General features: G+C 33.6%; 1 protein-coding gene across 2 annotated transcripts; it reads right to left on the bottom strand.

Moving 5' to 3' along the window:
* Nucleotides 1–2,063: 2,063 nt before the first annotated feature.
* Nucleotides 2,064–15,461, bottom strand: LOC132754072 (ubiquitin-conjugating enzyme E2 T-like). 2 transcript variants are annotated; one of them, XM_060744661.1, is made up of 7 exons: nucleotides 15,324–15,461; nucleotides 14,558–14,672; nucleotides 12,511–12,580; nucleotides 9,061–9,166; nucleotides 6,277–6,375; nucleotides 5,056–5,130; nucleotides 2,064–2,612 (listed from the first exon to the last, which is right to left on the bottom strand). In XM_060744661.1, the coding sequence occupies exons 2-7, from the start codon at nucleotides 14,664–14,666 to the stop codon at nucleotides 2,436–2,438; spliced, it is 636 nt and encodes a 211-aa protein (XP_060600644.1). In that variant the 5' UTR covers nucleotides 14,667–14,672; nucleotides 15,324–15,461; the 3' UTR covers nucleotides 2,064–2,435. The 2 variants fall into 2 exon arrangements, with proteins under 2 accessions (XP_060600644.1, XP_060600645.1); XM_060744662.1 differs by having other exon boundaries at nucleotides 15,320–15,358.
* Between the last annotated feature and the right edge of the window lie 1,913 nt (nucleotides 15,462–17,374).

Here is a 17,374-nt window from a genome sequence, read left to right as displayed (position 1 = left end):
GTCATCATAAATGTGATTAACACAGTAAAAGGGTGGACTTTTTAATAATGAATGAAAAGTTTAAAACATTTACCATTTTGTACAATTTTTTATAGTCTTCCTTAATAACCATGCTAGAAGTGATCAAGACAGCTAGTGAAGAGCAACGTGTATGTCTAAGGAGCTCTGACCAAACTATAATATGTTGGTTGCTTAATTTCATTTCATTTCGTATGTAGGGTTTTGAAACCACACTGACACTATAAGGGTCATCTGGTAGCTTTACTTGTGTAGGAAGACCATAGCTTTCAGACTTTAAGCGAGCACCGTAGTGGAATCACTGGTCTTCCTTAATTAAAGGGACTCCACTGATGATTTTTACGTAAAGAGATGGAATACATATTTTCAATTTTTTTGTGTAAATAGTCTTTGTATGTCTAGACCAATAAATAACTCGTGTGCAAAATTTCAGACCGTTGCAACGCTTTTTACTCAAATCGGTCAAAAATCGATTATCAATTTATTATCGTGTAAATTTATATATATCATCTATTGCTTGGTTTCACTATGTTTTGAAACCACACTGACACTATAACAGTCAGTCAGTAGCTTTCCTTGTGGAGGAAGACCATAGCTTTCAGACCGTAAGCGAGTACCGGAGTAGAACCACTGGTCTTCCTTAATTAAGCTAGCTGTTTAATCGTCTTCACATGAAAGAATTTAAGGTCCTGGTCGGGATTCAAACCCACAGTGGTGAGGGACAAGTGTTCTGAAGTCAGCAACCTTAACCACACAGCCAAAATCTCGATATTTGATTGTTTAAATATTATTGAAATATCTTAAGTTTGTAAATATTTCTATTCAATCCATACAATTTATCTCCAATATATCACGTAAATAAATAAAATACTGTTTAAATTGATTTGGGCAGTTCCAAATTTAAAGAGGGCAAGTCTGTAATTATGAAAATTACACAATTTCAGCAGAATGGACTTGCCCAAAGAGTAATTGAGAAAGTCAAATACGAACGTAAAATGCAAATTTTTTTATTCTATATTAAACAATTTATGGTATTAAGTCATTTTTATTTTATTTCTTTTCAAAACAAAGGCTATTTTTGATGGTTATATAATTTTGAGGGTCATTTGTGCTGATTTAGATTTGATACATACATGTACATTTATTGTAAGTTTTTGTATATACAGTCTGTTGTGATGTATGAATATAAATTACATTACAAAGTTGTTATTAAAGTTATACACAATTAATTAAAAAAATATATTTTTTTACTTTTATTAAAATTAATTTTATATAATATTTTAGTTTATACAAATTCATTTAGTTCGGTTGTGTTGGAAGCTATAAGCTTATTTAAACACTCTCGAATCCATTCCTGGAACCAACCAGTACTAAGCAATGAATGTAAAGTTTGCTTGCTCAAGGAAACAACGGCTTGCCCCTGACAGGGTTTGAACCCATGCAGTCAGCAATCCTTAGATTACTAGTCAGACGTGTAACCACTCAGCCACGCCACCACTAATATAATATTTTGGGTCTGTATGTCTAAATAAAACATTAGGCTAATGCTCACAAAATTGACACACAAATGCCAGATAACTGATATGCATAAGTCACATGACATTCATGCACATGTCGCATGACATTCAAGGGTCCCACAAAGATATTCTCAGGTCATGACTGAGCTTTTGATTCTATACGATATTTTCAGGTCACGAAAATGACATGCCACCCACACACAAAAAGAATGACATAAACAAGTCACATGACCAATCTAAAATCACTGTCAAGACAAAAATTTTAAATGACAAAGGACATCCAGCTGCTCATTAAAAAAAAAAAAAATAGCAAAAAGATATTAGCCGCGTCACAACAAAACCAACATAGTGGGTTTGCGACCAGCATGGATCCAGACCAGCCTGCGCATCCGCACAGTCTGAACAGGATCCATGCTGTTCGCTATCAGTTTCTCTACTTGTAATAGTTTGTAAGCAAACAGCATGGATCCTGATCAGACTGCACGGATGCCAGGCTGGTCAGGATCCATGCTGGTCACAAACGCATTACATTGATTTTATCATGACGCGGCTCATCTAATATACGGCCTGGAATATTTAACATTTCATGCCTGAAAAAATAAAGATTTGAACTTCAAAACATAGAGCTTTCTTTAAGAATGCCATATTTTATGATAAGGCTAAGTTTCATTACAATCTATTAATATATTCAACAAATATATGAACAAAATAAAAAAAAAATCATAATTTTAAGTCCAATTCAGAATATCGGACATATTAATTTTCAGAATTCCAATTTCCATTCTCAGAGGAATATGGGAATTCAAATGTTGATGAATACAAAAAGGGACTTCAAATGTTGATGAATACAAAAAATAAGTTCACAAACTGTTGCCATGGCAACCATATCGCTGTATTTTTTTACGACGTCTTCAACTGTTTATTTGTCACATCATCCATAGGTAATGTCCTTTTCCTATCAGCATGATCACTAGATACTGTATCTTTGTTTTGTTTTACTTTATCAATATTATCTCCATCACTTTCATTTTTTTCACTTTCGTCTTTCTCGTTATCAGCCACAATGTCTGTTGCTTCCTGTAAAATATAGCCATGAGATCAAATTTAAAAACAAATGATGAAAACAATTAACAAACACATTTTCTAGAAACATTCAGATACTAGTGATGTTCAAACACTCATATTGCTAAAACTTTAACACTCTTACTGATTAAAAAAATCATAAATGGTGAAATACGTACACTATTTTAACACTCATTAACTAACATAAATAACTCATGATGTTTTAAACACTCATTGTGATAAACTACTCATATTGTATAAACACTCGTAATAATTGTAAAACTTGTCATAGCATTAAAACCCTCATAATGTAAAACTTGTCATAGCGTTAAAACCCTCATAATGTAGAACTTGTCATAGGGTTAAAACCCTCATAATGTAAAACTTGTCATAGCGTTAAAACACTCATAACGTAAAACTTGTCATAGCGTTAAAACCCTCATAACGTAAAACTTGTCATAGCGTTAAAACCCTCATAACGTAAAACTTGTCATAGCGTTAAAACCCTCATAACGTAAAACTTGTCATAGCGTTAAAACCCTCATAACGTAAAACTTGTCATAGCGTTAAAACCCTCATAATGTAAAACTTGTCATAGCGTTAAAACCCTCATAACGTAAAACTTGTCATAGCGTTAAAACCCTCATAACGTAAAACTTGTCATAGCGTTAAAACCCTCATAACGTAAAACTTGTCATAGCGTTAAAACCCTCATAACGTAAAACTTGTCATAGCGTTAAAACACTCATAACGTAAAACTTGTCATAGCGTTAAAACCCTCATAACGTAAAACTTGTCATAGCGTTAAAACACTCATAACGTAAAACTTGTCATAGCGTTAAAACACTCATAACGTAAAACTTGTCATAGCGTTAAAACACTCATAACGTAAAACTTGTCATAGCGTTAAAACCCTCATAACGTAAAACTTGTCATAGCGTTAAAACCCTCATAACGTAAAACTTGTCATAGCGTTAAAACCCTCATAATGTAAAACTTGTCATAGCGTTAAAACCCTCATAACGTAAAACTTGTCATAGGGTTAAAACCCTCATAACGTAAAACTTGTCATAGGGTTAAAACACTCATAACCTAAAACTTGTCATAGCGTTAAAACACTCATAATGTAAAACTTGTCATACCGTTAAAACACTCATAATGTAAAACTTGTCATAGCGTTAAAACCCTCATAATGTAAAACTTGTCATAGCGTTAAAACCCTCATAATGTAAAACTTGTCATAGGGTTAAAACACTCATAATGTAAAACTTGTCATACCGTTAAAAACACTCATAATGTAAAACTTGTCATAGCATTAAAACACTCATAATGTAAAACTTGTCATAGGGTTAAAACCCTCATAATGTAAAACTTGTCATAGCGTTAAAACTCTCATAATGTAAAACTTGTCATAGCATTAAAACCCTCATAATGTAAAACTTGTCATAGGGTTAAAACACTCATAATGTAAAACTTGTCATACCGTTAAAACACTCATAATGTAAAACTTGTCATAGCGTTAAAACCCTCATAATGTAAAACTTGTCATAGCGTTAAAACCCTCATAATGTAAAACTTGTCATAGCGTTAAAACCCTCATAATGTAAAACTTGTTATAGCGTTAAAACCCTCATAATGTAAAACTTGTCATAGGGTTAAAACCCTCATAATGTAAAACTTGTCATAGCGTTAAAACCCTCATAATGTAAAACTTGTCATAGCATTAAAACCCTCATAATGTAAAACTTGTCATAGGGTTAAAACCCTCATAATGTAAAACTTGTCATAGGGTTAAAACACTCATAATGTAAAACTTGTCATAGCATTAAAACACTCATAATGTAAAACTTGTCATAGCGTTAAAACACTCATAATATTAAAACACTTATGTTAAAAAGGGGCATAACTCCAAAACTGTAGCTTTCAGAAGTATGCACATTGTCTAGCAACTGCACTTTGTCATCAGATCAGTAAAAAATAATCCAAGTTTTATGTTAATAACACTTAAAATGTATTAAAAATGGGCAATAGTAAAGCTTTTGCACAATTATGATGCAGCAAGCATTCTTCATAGCTCATTTTTTTCTTTGAAACATACATTTTATTTTGGTGACTCAAATATGATCAATCAATCAATCAATCATGGCACAGCTAGCTTTCTCATCAAATACACATATGTGACTTATGTTTTGAAGAGTTGATTGCAATGTTCACAAAAAAAGCAGTTTTCATTTTTTTAGAATCAAATGAAAGTGCTTACAATGTGTGTGTCTTAGTATTGGACCAATGATCCCTAGGTAAAACAACCTACCTGCAAAAGCTTGCTGACAATTTCCTGGCAAGTAAAGTAACATGATATTCTCACAAAAGAAGAACGTAAGTTTCTCACTAGAGAAGAAACAAGAGTTTTTCACAAAAGAAAAATAAAACATTTCCACATAAAATCTTTATGATTTACCTGTTTAGCATGTTTTTCTGTCCACTTCTTTGCATTCAATTCGAACAGAGCTCTATTGTGTTTAAATTCATTTGACTGAAAATAAAAAGTTTACATTTACAAATTTTACACACCTCTACTTAATACTCTTTAAAAAAAATTCTCATGTTTCAACATCTTTAGGTGGGGCCTCAGTGGGGTATAGTTGTGAAAGTCTCTCACTTTAAATCACTATCCTTCTGACATCACTGTGAGTTTTAATTCAAGGAACTGTGGATTATTTCACTATACTGAAGGTCCGTGTTTCTACCTAGATGCCTATTTCTGCCTGAAATATTGCATGGCCGATCTGTGGTCTTCTTGCTGCAGTTAAACTGAAAGGTCGCCCTGCCAGTGTGTCTTAACCCTTAAACTACTGGCACCGAAAGTGGTTCGTGGTTGCCACCAGAAAAGAGCAAGGCCACAGCCTGTATATCAGTGCATACTGACCAGGCTCTATGCTGTTGGCTGACTTTAATCAAATTTTCAACTTGGATGTCCCTAAAACTAATAATAGACAGTTCCAAAAATGGAAGCTGGAAAAGTCAACTTAAGAAATTCAGCAGTGTTAAGATCAAATGCTCATGAAAAGTAAACAAAATTAAGTTTTATCAGACAGTTAAATCATAAATTAAAGACGTGGCTTTTCACTGGTGGTAAACATGAGTCATTATCAGTATTGAAAGGGTTAATAAGAAGGACTAATAAGATGGTACAAAATTGAGAAAAAAAAGTGTGGCCCATGTTTTAACCTTAATTGATAATAATAAGAGCTATGTTTATAAAATCATCAACCTCTTGTCATATTTTTAAATTAAAGGAGCTCCACTGAGGTCCAAAAGACTAAAAACATTAAATTTTATATTCTAACATAGATCAACTGGGACTCTTAAAATGGAAAAAAAGTTGCAAGCTATAAAAAAAATATACTCAATATTAAATTGAATTTTTAAAAAATGCAATTCTTAGTCCATTTGATTGAAAAGAATTAAAATTCTTTTCAATGAATTTGTACAATTAAAAGCATTATTCAGGAAAAAACTAGAGTGAGCAAATGATTTGAAAGTTTGCACACAAGTTACTGGTACACAAAACTTGAAAAAATAAAATAAAATTACAGTCCCAAAGCCTCAGTTGTGTCCCTTTATTTATGAAGACGGGTTTGCACCGATACATTAAAAAGGTAAAAAAATTATTACATACAATATCGGTCATGAGGGGATCTTCAGGGTTGGGTTCTGCCATCAGAAGCTGTACAGACGTCAGGACCGTGCTGATATTTAAACATGGCTTCCACGCTCCCTGTATGAAGGAAAATTTTACAGTTATATAAAGTGATGTTAATCTGGCTTTAAAGTTACTGTGATAATAATATAGAATTGTTTGTGAAATAAAGTTCCTATCAAAATCTTTAATTATAATATTCTTGTATGAAGCTTATAAATGCATTTATTTACTGCCAGTAAGGCTCCCACATTTACAATTTTTTGTAAACGTTTACACGACTGCTAAGAACCGAAATGATACCGTTTAAACGGTGGTACCTCTATGTACTATACACACCATGTATTTGAGTCGCCAAATGATTCTTTCTTTCTATTTTTAATACATGTACAAATAAAGAATGTGCAAGGCTCATCACGATTGAGTCAGCACACATTTTTTGCATTGTAACCCTATTTTTTACCAAAAATGTATTATGTCACAAGCAATTTTGCACGGTAATGCTGTGTGGAGGGTTGTAAACACCCATTTTCCGTTTGTTTACTTTGGAATAAACCACTAGAATTGATAATATCTATGATTTCAGGCAATGATTAAAAAATTTTGTAATACAATATGGTCATTATTCGATTAAACGGTAAACAATATTGTAAACGTTTATGAATGAAAATCGAAACGAATCCGTTTAAATGTGTAATCGTTGGGGCCTTAACTGCCAGTGATCTTTTTTTTAAATTTTCAAAACAACCTGTAACTTTCTGAAGGGGTAAAAGAGCCATAAATCAAACAAGAGGGCCATGATGGCCGTAGATCGTTCACCTGACCCATCAAAATCATATGAACAATTACCCAGGGTGAGTCAAAAATGTGACCACTAGAGTGTTAACAAGGATTATCCATATTTGAGCAGTGTGACCTAGTTTTTTACCCAGGTGACCCATATTCTAACTTGACCTAGAAATCATCAAAACAAACTTTCCGACCAATTTCCAGGATACTTGGATCAAAACAGTAGCAACTAGAGTGTTAACAAGGTTTATTTATTTTTAGCTCCGGTGACCTAGTTTTTCATCTGGGATGACCCATGTTCGAACTCATCCAACCTATCAGCTAGGCAAACATCCTGACCAAGTTTGATGATGATTGAGGCAAAAATGTGACCACTAGACTGTTAACAAGATTTTTCTATGTTTAGCTCCTGTGACATAGTTTTTCACCCATGTTCGAACTCATCCGAGCTATCACCTAGATAAGCATCCTGACAAAGTTTAACGATAATTGAGGCAAAAATGTGACCGCTAAAGTGTTAACAAACAAGTGTGGACAGACGACAGACGACGGACATTCAACGATCCTAAAAGCTCACCCTGAGCAAGCTCAGGACAGGTGAGCTAAAAAGGGGAAATCAAATTCCAACAACTGAGAATAGAATTTACACACATTTTATAATATTTTTAATTTCAATGCAATTTAGCATGCATGGTTCATAGCAGAGACTATCTATAGGGATAGCTTTCTGTCTTCTAGCTGATATAAGTCAGCTGCTGTTAAGTCATGAACATGGTGAAGAATGTCCACTGACCTTTTGGGAAAAATATAAGCATTTTTAGGGGAAAATATACCTATTTTGGGCTAAGGGAAACAGCATTTATTTGACTGTAAATTAAAGGTAAAAAAATTACTGACTGCATATATCATTGCTTTGTGGAAACAATTTACAAACCATAGATTTTTTGGTAAATCTTAGGTAAATCAAAATTTGATTTATTTTTTTTGGTATGTACTGCGAATCTCTTTATAGAAATTCCTTTTAACATGTTAACCAGATTTACTGCAAAAAATATTGCAAAGAAAAAGATATTTTGAAAAAATGGAAAGTCAAATAAATTGTCTGTAGTCGCATATCAATTGAAAAGAATGTAGGAAAAGAATTGTTGTAGTTTTTCATGAATTATTGTAAAATTAAACCTGTTGCATATTATGTACTGTATATGCAAGTGATTTTGTAAGGTCGGTATGAAATGGTTCCCCGACCCATACTGATCATTTAGACGGGGAGAATAAATGGGGTCATCCTTGTTTTTGGGTCCCGAAAAGAAAAAGAAGAACAAGAGCTGTCGGTAGGACAGCAAGGCTTGACTATTCTTAGTGCTTGATAGTAAAAGAGCCTTGATAATGTAAAATTTTCTGAGTTAATAACAAAAGGACACAAATTTTCTTTAAATCCATGTTACAGTTATAGGCCTTAGAGAGAGTCTTATTATGCTCTCAAAGAAGAGTATGAAATTTCAACTTTTTTCAATAGAATATGAAAATATCTGTGGTGGTATGCAAACCTAAATGTAAATTCTAAGTTGAAAAAGGGGCATAATTCTGTCAAAGTGCTTGATACAGTTACCTTCTCCTGTCTACAGGTTGCGGTCATGATGGTGAACAAGTGTGCAAAGTTTAAAAGCCATATATCAATGGACTTTGAAAATATTTGAGGTATTGCAAAAAACTTTAACATAAATTCTAAGTAAAAAAAGGGGCATAATTATGTCAAAATGCTTGATACTTTTACTCCTCCTGTCTACAGGTTGGGGTTTAATAGTAAACAAGTGTGCAAAGTTTCAAAGCCATATGTCAATGGACTTTGAAAATATTTGAGGTATTACAAAAACTTTAACATAAGTGGTTACGCCGACACCTACGCTCGGGTGACTGCAATAGCTCTACTTATTCTTATCGAATAGTCGAGCTAAAAAGTATATACAAACATACCTTGGGTGGCATTTTTAGTGTATCAAGACAAATCCGTCCGCCTGTATCTACATTAGGATGATATATTGGGGTAACAAACCTCACTTTTGGTGGCTCAAATGGATACCTGAAAATTACATGTAAATCTATAAATACGAGGGCTGTCCGGAAAGTTCGTAGACAAGGCTATAAAATTATTATCAGCAGTCATATTAATATGATGATTAAATATTTTGCTTAATTATTTATTCTGCTACAAATTTTGAAATTAAAAACATGATAAAAGTTGTATTCACAAATCGCCAATCACCATGGCAACATGATCAACGAATCACGGAGCACTTTGATTTCATGATAATAGCTACTCGAATAAGTGGCTAAAAGTTGTAATTTTAACGCAAACTCTTGTTTTAATGTTGTGACATCAAAGGGTACTATTGCGTGATATTTAGTGAAAATTACGACATCATACGCAAAGAAACAACTTGTTAACGATGATTATAGGCAATGAAGTTTTGTTAGTTTTGTGTTGCAAAAAATGACGTCAAATTCAAGGACGGAGCAACGTTATGTTATCTAACTTCAAAGCAACACTAATAATGATTATAATCTTTGCTTGAAAAACACAAACAACCATAAATTGTTAAGGGCAACTTGTGTTTAATTGTCAAACACGATAAAGAAGCGGTGATGACAGTATTTTGTATAAGAACCGTATCAGACGACCAAAAGTAGCATGGCCGAAATGTCGTAGATTGCGTTACAACAATCCTTGAAAAGACAGACATTTCACACACTGTATGGGAACCACTGACACCTTTGTTGTTGTTGTTTGTTTTTTGTTGTAAATGTAGTATATGAAATTCATAAAGTAATAGCAAAGGAACATAGCACGTATAAAGTATACGCCAGGCAGGTTCCATGGCTGTTTAAATCGGAAGAAATTGAATAGTGGAAAAACATGAAATTAAATTGACGCCATTGACGTTGTCAAAGTGCTCCATGACGATGTAAATATGTTGTATGTAAAATGCTGTATAAATACAAACGTAAGTCATAATTCCGTATTTTTGATAAATGTGATCGCTAGGTATGTACATTTTTGCTGACAAAATTGGTACAACGTATGTATTGTTATGCAATAAAAAATAAATAAGTATATAAACTTTCCGGACATCCCTCGTAGGTACAAAAAAATCAATAAATGGGTACAGGAAGACCACAAACAGAGATCTCTTTGCAAATAAAAAAAACACAAGATGAATGTCCATGTAGGCCTTTTTTTGACATAGACCCTCAGTGATGACATGTGTTGCCTCATGGAAGCCAATTGCATGCTGCAGCTAGTCAGCTACTGTGTAGCTGGAGACCCAAAAATCATTAACAGAGCAAAACACTTTTTTATTCAAGGGCAAAACTGAGCTGAAAATCATTTAAGCGAAAAAGTTGTGTATTTTGCACAAGTACTTGGCTTACCAATCAATCCTGCAAAGTTTCATTTAAATTGCAATAATAGTATAAGAGGAGTAGTCATGACAAACTTTATTAACACCCTTTTCATTCAAGGGCCATAACTGGGCCAAAAAATCATTCAAGCCGAAAACCTGTGTAATATGACAAAGTGCTTGACCTTCCAATCAATATGTAAAGTCTCATTGAAATTGCATAATTAAAAGGTATAAGAAAAATAGTCCTGACAAACTTAACAAAATTATAAATAATTAAAGGGCCATAAACTCCAACAACATACACTGAACCATAAAAAGCCGATGATTTGCACAACTAGACATGATACTGATCATTCCTGTGAAGTTTGGATAAAATTGCACCATTAGTTTTTGAGAAGTAGTCCAGACAAGTTTTTGTGTATCTGGCAACACACAAGACAAGAGCTTGTCAGACAGTGAGACTCCACTTATAAAATACTGGACGCAGTAAGGAAGACAAAACTATGAAAGAAAAATCATTTATGTATACTTAATATTAAGTTATAGTAAAAAAATAACATTTGCTAAAAACATAAATTCCATGTTCAAGGGGGAATAATTCTTCGGGAAACAGTCACGCTAGAGTTATGAACCTTGTCACACAACATGTGTGTAATCACTAATGATAAGAAATATATATTTGAAGTTTGAAGTAGATACCTTAAAAATGAAAAGAAGTTACAATATTTCTTAAAGAAAATCCTAAATTCAAAGAGAGATAAATCTGAAAATATAAATGGACAGCCACAGAGAAGTGATCCCTATATGTTGCCACTACTCTGTAGCTCGGCGAAACAAAAATCTTGAAAATTCCCTAGATAATAATTAAAAGGACACTATAAGGCTGTACTAGAAATACTTTTCTTGCATATCAGACTGGCGTTTCCGTGAGTTTTACCCATGCCGGAAATTTCATCTGGCATGGGGGGTGCCAGATGAGTCGCGTGCCAAACAACAACGTCATTTTAGCGCGCTTTATGAATGAACCGCGTTAAAATGACGTCGTTTTAGAAGGGAAATATGTGCTAAGGATGACGTCATTTCGCCGTTGTTATTTAAGTTGTAAGTTCATACGCTATTGTTAGAAAATAGTTATGGATGAAATGACTTTAATTTCCATGAACATATATCATATTGAGGTAAACCATTTTAAATATGAAATATTATGGCAGAATATGCAAGAAAAAATATGTAACATATGTTTGCGGTTCGGATCGGAATATCCGTCCCTCGGGAACCCGCCCATGGGAGGGTCCCCTCGGGACGGATATTCCGGTCGGAACCGCAACATATGACAGATATTATTATTCTTATATTTGAAGGTCTACCATCTGGACCAGTTACTTGTGTGCAACATTTTCAGATAATTTGCTCGCTCTATTTTTTTCAAGAAAAAATCATTTTTATTGTGACAATTGGTGCAAATGCTTTAAACTAAAAATTAAGAAAAAGCTGCATTTCAAGCAGTATGCCTCCAGACGAGTTAAACTATTTCAAGAAAATTAAACTTAAGAAAAATGTACTGAGATATTAAGAAAAGTAAAAAGATCAAGTTTCAAGTAATATTGTACATGTTATGATCCATTAATAAGTGATTTTTCAGTATTTTCACAATATTTCTACTGCGTGAAAAAACAGTAAGGACTAATTTTGAATATTTTGACCTCGTTTTGGTAATTAATGTGGATTGTAAGTGCCGTTTTTAATGTGTAAATTACATTTTTTGTTCACTTCACAATATTTCATGCAGCATTTCAGGCATAAGTGAATAATTGAGTTGAACCACAGACACTTTCCCATAAGCTAGTTGCATAAGGTGACTTAAGGTCCTCATATATAAGAATGTAATTAAAACACTGACAAGATTCAAAACTACAGTGGTTAGGGGCAAGTGATTTGAAGTCAAGCCACCTCTGCCCATTCTGCCGTAGTTGCTCCCTTGTGACTTTTCTAAAACTTGGAACAAAAAGTTGAAAAAGCATACCTGTCTGGTATTTGAATCTCTAACTTGAACACTCCCCCACTGTACGGTGTATCTTCACCACCTAAAATTACTGGGGAAAAAGAAATGAAACGAAAAATATTGTTTTCATGCCAAGGAAAATTAAATGTCTCTGTCTATTCTAATGAAAATAATTGTTTTAATACTGAGTGCACTTAACTAGAAATGTGTCCATAACACATAGATGCACCTACATTCCACTGAATTATTACAAAAATCTGTACACTTACTGCAAACTGTAGTTTGACAGATGGACAGCTTGCCAAAGTGATTGATAGATAAGGGCAAATCTAAATCCGCTCACGTAAGTGGTAAACAGTCAACTGCAACACTTCATTTCCAGATGTAACTCAAATCCAATTACAATTAACATTTGTAAATTTGGACGATTCACGCTTACTACTGTTTGACGAAAAGTTTGGAAAGTTCACAACATGTTTGATTTCCTAATAGTATGGCAAAGCATTCCCCATATCAATGATCAAGGCAGGTAAATTGTTAACAAGAAACATGGCAATGCCACGAAACCAGGTTTTCAAAAATGTTGTTCTGATTCTATACTATAGTATGAATTTTGGAATGAAGATTGCTATGAATATTCAAAAGATTATAACATGACATGAAGGAAAAGATAATATTCATGAGAATACATGATAATGAGTAGGATGTAAATTTCGGCTAACAATACTGTCTGCAAGGAGTATACTTAATAATGAGACAACAATTTGAGTTAAATGAAAGCAAGTTTGAGAGGGTTCTATAGATGTTTTAGTACAATCATTGAGACATCAACTGCTGAAACATCATATAGAAATATACGCTTGCTCTAAAATTCTTCAAAAAGTTCAAATTTTTTAAAATTTTCAAGTTACAAAGTAGACATGAAATAATATATCATATCTTTTTAAATTACCTCCAAAGATGATATGACCTTTGACTGCCAAATCAAGTTAAAATCATGTAAACAGGATTTTCAATGTTAAATGTCACTGTGACCTTGACCTTGGAGCCAGCCATGCGGAACATGCGTTCTGCACGTCATCTTGATGTGGTAAACATTTGTCTGAAGTTTCATCAAAATTCTTCAAAGGGTTGAAGAGTTACAGAGCGGACAGGATTTTCAATGTTAATGTCACTGTGACCTTGACCTTGGAGCCAGCCATGCGGAACATGCGTTCTGCACGTCATCTTGATGTGGTAAACATTTGTCTGAAGTTTCATCAAAATTCTTCAAAGGGTTGAAGAGTTACAGAGCGGACACAATTTCGTTTGACGCCAATGTTAATGTCACTGTGACCTTGACCTTGGAGCCAGCCATGCGGAACATGCGTTCTGCACGTCATCTTGATGTGGTAAACATTTGTCTGAAGTTTCATCAAAATTCTTCAAAGGGTTGAAGAGTTACAGAGCGGACACAATTTCGTTTGACGCCTGCCCGCCCATCCGCCCGCCATACCCCAATCTAATAACCAGGATTTTCAAAATTGAAAACCTGGTTAAAAACATCCCACTTTCCGCATTTCAAATTCTACATGTATAAAGTAACTGAAATTTAGTGAAAAATAGTTGAATTGGCATCAAACTTAGTTATAAGAGAATATTTATCAAGTTTAAGTGAAATTTACAGTCTTAACTTTACTGCTACGGAAACTGTTACTTAATTGTTATTAAGTTTAAATAATTTCTTCTTTTTTATGTACATTATATCTGTAGGAATATCAGCTGAACAGCTAGTTTATAATATATGCATATTGTGCATGCTCAATAACATGTCTAGCCAGTCTCGATGTTAAGGATTTTAGGAGAATAATTTTACATCTTATAAAGTATACATGTCAAGTTTTTGTAAAGTCTACTTGATTATTGTAACTCCCAACAACAAAACAATATCATGAGCACTTTATTGAAGTACATGTATATATATTTTGCAAGATAAGCATATTGATACATGAAAAATCCCAAAGGTATCAATTTCGAGATCTTATAAACTGACCTGGAACAATGAAAATTAGCTGAAAAATATACAAACTTGCTTCAAGGCGATCAATACTGTCTCCACTTGGCCAGCATGAGATGCCAAAGGGAGGCGACTCTGATAACATCTTTATTTCTTTCTTCATTCTGGCCGACCTTTGCATTTTGACCTGGCAATGACAAGAAAGATATAAGCCGTGTCACGACAAAACCAACATAATGGGTTTGCGACCAGCATGTATCCAGACCAGCCTGCCCATCCGTGCAGTCTGATCAGGATCCATGCTGTTTGCCATCAGTTTCTCTACTTGTTATAGGGTTTGTAAGCGAACAGCATGGATCCTGATGCACATGTAGTCTATAGCCGCTTCGCGGTCCGGGCCTTTGACTTCCCCTTGGCTATGAATCATAATGGGTTTTGTCTATAAATCAGTAAATTTATAGATAGTATTAACATAATTTGTGCATAGACCTGCGTAACTGCGCCTTCTTAAAAGTTTACTAAAATATCTTATATACATGTACTGTACAGATTTACTAATGCATAAACGTGCTTTTGTCACGTAGATCTATCTTAAAATTATATACATGCAGTAACACTGTAGAAGTATAGACTAATCAATCATGTCAATGGTTATATAATTTCTAATAAATAAACACGATAATATTTAGAAATTAAAATATGTCACATCACGGAGTTGAATAGATGTAGATCTGTGGTCACATGCAGCAAAATATTCGTGTTTACAGAATAGATTACTGAGATTACTAGATTTCTTTTAATAAACTTAAAACTTGAAACTTTTATAGAACATACCCACTTCTCAAACGTTTTAATCAGTGTTAATAACAACTTCGTCGAAAAGGCACTTTTTGCGCTCAAATTTTCCCGCAAGCTGTCAAAACTAGTTTTATTGGTTTCCTAAGTTGAAGAGCTTTCGATATTAACACAACGATGCTTATCTACAGAAAAGAAAGCGAGCCGGCGTTTTTCGCGCTTCTTTATATGTACTTTCACTAATTTTTGTCAGTGCCAAAGGGTTGTAGAACAGACACAAATATTTTCCAGGATCTCAACAAGGAAAAAATTAATCCACATGTAAAGTTGTAAATCATGCTCGAGTAAACACATCACATTCGGCACTACTGCAAACTTGTATAGCACTTATAAATGAGCAAATGCATGATCTCTAACAATAAATCAAAAAAGTTTATTGTACTATTTGTATAACTTTTAGTTCTTTATACTTTTTTTTCTATGGATCGTATTCCGATTTCATCATTTAGATATATATTGCTACCAACCTATTGAGAGCTGTTTGTGATACACAAGTTTAACAACCACTGATCCCTTCCGCAAAGTCCGTTTTATTAAGGTTTGTCCCTTGTTTTTTTTTTTCGTTTAGGACACGCGTTAATTAGAGTGATCAAAAGTCATACTTTTCATGGAATAGGGAGAAAGTGAAACATTGCGGTTCCATGGCACTGTCGTATTCATATTCCTGCTTATATGTTTTGAATCCTAAATGTTACCATTGCGTATGAATGCAACTGCAGATAAATTAATTATGGAATTCTGAATTATACCATTTTTATTTTCAAATGTAGATTTGTTTTTAGCTGGTACAAGTTGGAGTAAACGGTAGCAATGTTTCGATCAAGAGCCTTTTTTAAAAATTCATTTAATAATGAACGTCAATAATGAATCTTTTACCAAAGGGAAATAACTACATATTCCCTGATTATCAATGACTAGTCTGGAGTTCCTTCCCCTTACGCTACGCAAAAGATGCCGGGAACGACCCATAACAAAGCAGTCTTTCTAAGCGAGTAGGACAAGTTATTGTCGATATCTAGTGTTAAAGATGCCTACTGTTTATGTGATATTTCATTATTTGAATGTAACAACAGGACAGAACGCCCTCCTAGCCCGGTCGTTGTAATGTTGTTTTATACTACGTAAACATTTGATGGGGTATTCATCGTGCAGGGACATGTACAAACTAATCTTAAACATAAAAAAACACAAAAAAAAAAAAAAAAAAAAAAAAAACACAAAAAAATAACAAACCAAAAACACCCCCCCCCCCTCTACAATTATCAATCAACCTTTAAGTTCTAATATAGCCATTACTATGAACATTTTATCATACAGATGTATAAAAACTACTATTTATTTGCATTGACATTCAATGTCACAGTTAAAAACAAAGAATGTTTTTCATGGAAAGTATTGAGTAACAATTATGATATTTCTTTCTTAAAATTGGCCATACTATAAAGAAATTGCTATAGTTTTCAGTAAGGAAGAAAAAAAACTAACTGCTCATTGCCAACTTTTGAAATTTTGCACAATCCCTCAGAAAGAAGTCAGCTACACGAAAAATAGAATAATTTACACATATAGCTATTCTTGGTTGTGAATTATCTGTCTTTAGAATAAGATGTTTCACATTTAGGGCAGATAATTCGAAAACTAAGTCGATGCCATTCCAATTAATTTTAAATAATAATGTTTCTGATATCATATTTAAAGTTCATGCAAAGTCTAAACGTATTTCCCACAGTTTACATTCTGCAGTATATCTATATGGAACCGTACGTAGCATACACCTTAAAGATCATTCATTGATAAGATATGGTGAGGTAGTTATTGACTCCAGAGGCCCAATATTTAAATTAGACCAGTCAATGAGAAAGACAATCTGAAACACAAGCACATTTTTATATCCCTCAGACACAGATTCAATCAAACCGAGTCTGCAATTTACATGTACATGTAATTTTGTTGCATGGTTCCGAGGGATTACCCTTCTTCCAGATTTTTCTGTATAAAGACATGGTCAAAATGCATCTAGTGTGTAAATAAATT

The sequence above is a fragment of the Ruditapes philippinarum genome, unplaced genomic scaffold (assembly GCF_026571515.1).
Source record: "Ruditapes philippinarum isolate M1 unplaced genomic scaffold, ASM2657151v2 ctg1718_1_1_1_1, whole genome shotgun sequence".
Classification (NCBI taxonomy): domain Eukaryota; kingdom Metazoa; phylum Mollusca; class Bivalvia; order Venerida; family Veneridae; genus Ruditapes; species Ruditapes philippinarum.
The sequence above is the reverse complement of the archived record's forward strand: the minus strand, read 5'-3'. Positions and strand labels throughout refer to the sequence as shown.

What these genes read in the sequence shown, in the direction of transcription:
- LOC132754072 (XM_060744661.1), bottom strand. Translation starts at nt 14,666, where the DNA reads ATGCAAAGGTCGGCCAGAATGAAGAAAGAAATAAAGATGTTATCAGAG. An exon ending in CACTAAAAATGCCACCCAAG is followed by an intron (nt 6,376 to 9,060) that starts GTATGTTTGTAT and finishes TCCTTCATACAG; the next exon opens with GGAGCGTGGAAGCCATGTTT. An exon ending in ATCCCCTCATGACCGATATT is followed by an intron (nt 5,131 to 6,276) that starts GTATGTAATAAT and finishes TTTTATTTTCAG; the next exon opens with TCAAATGAATTTAAACACAA.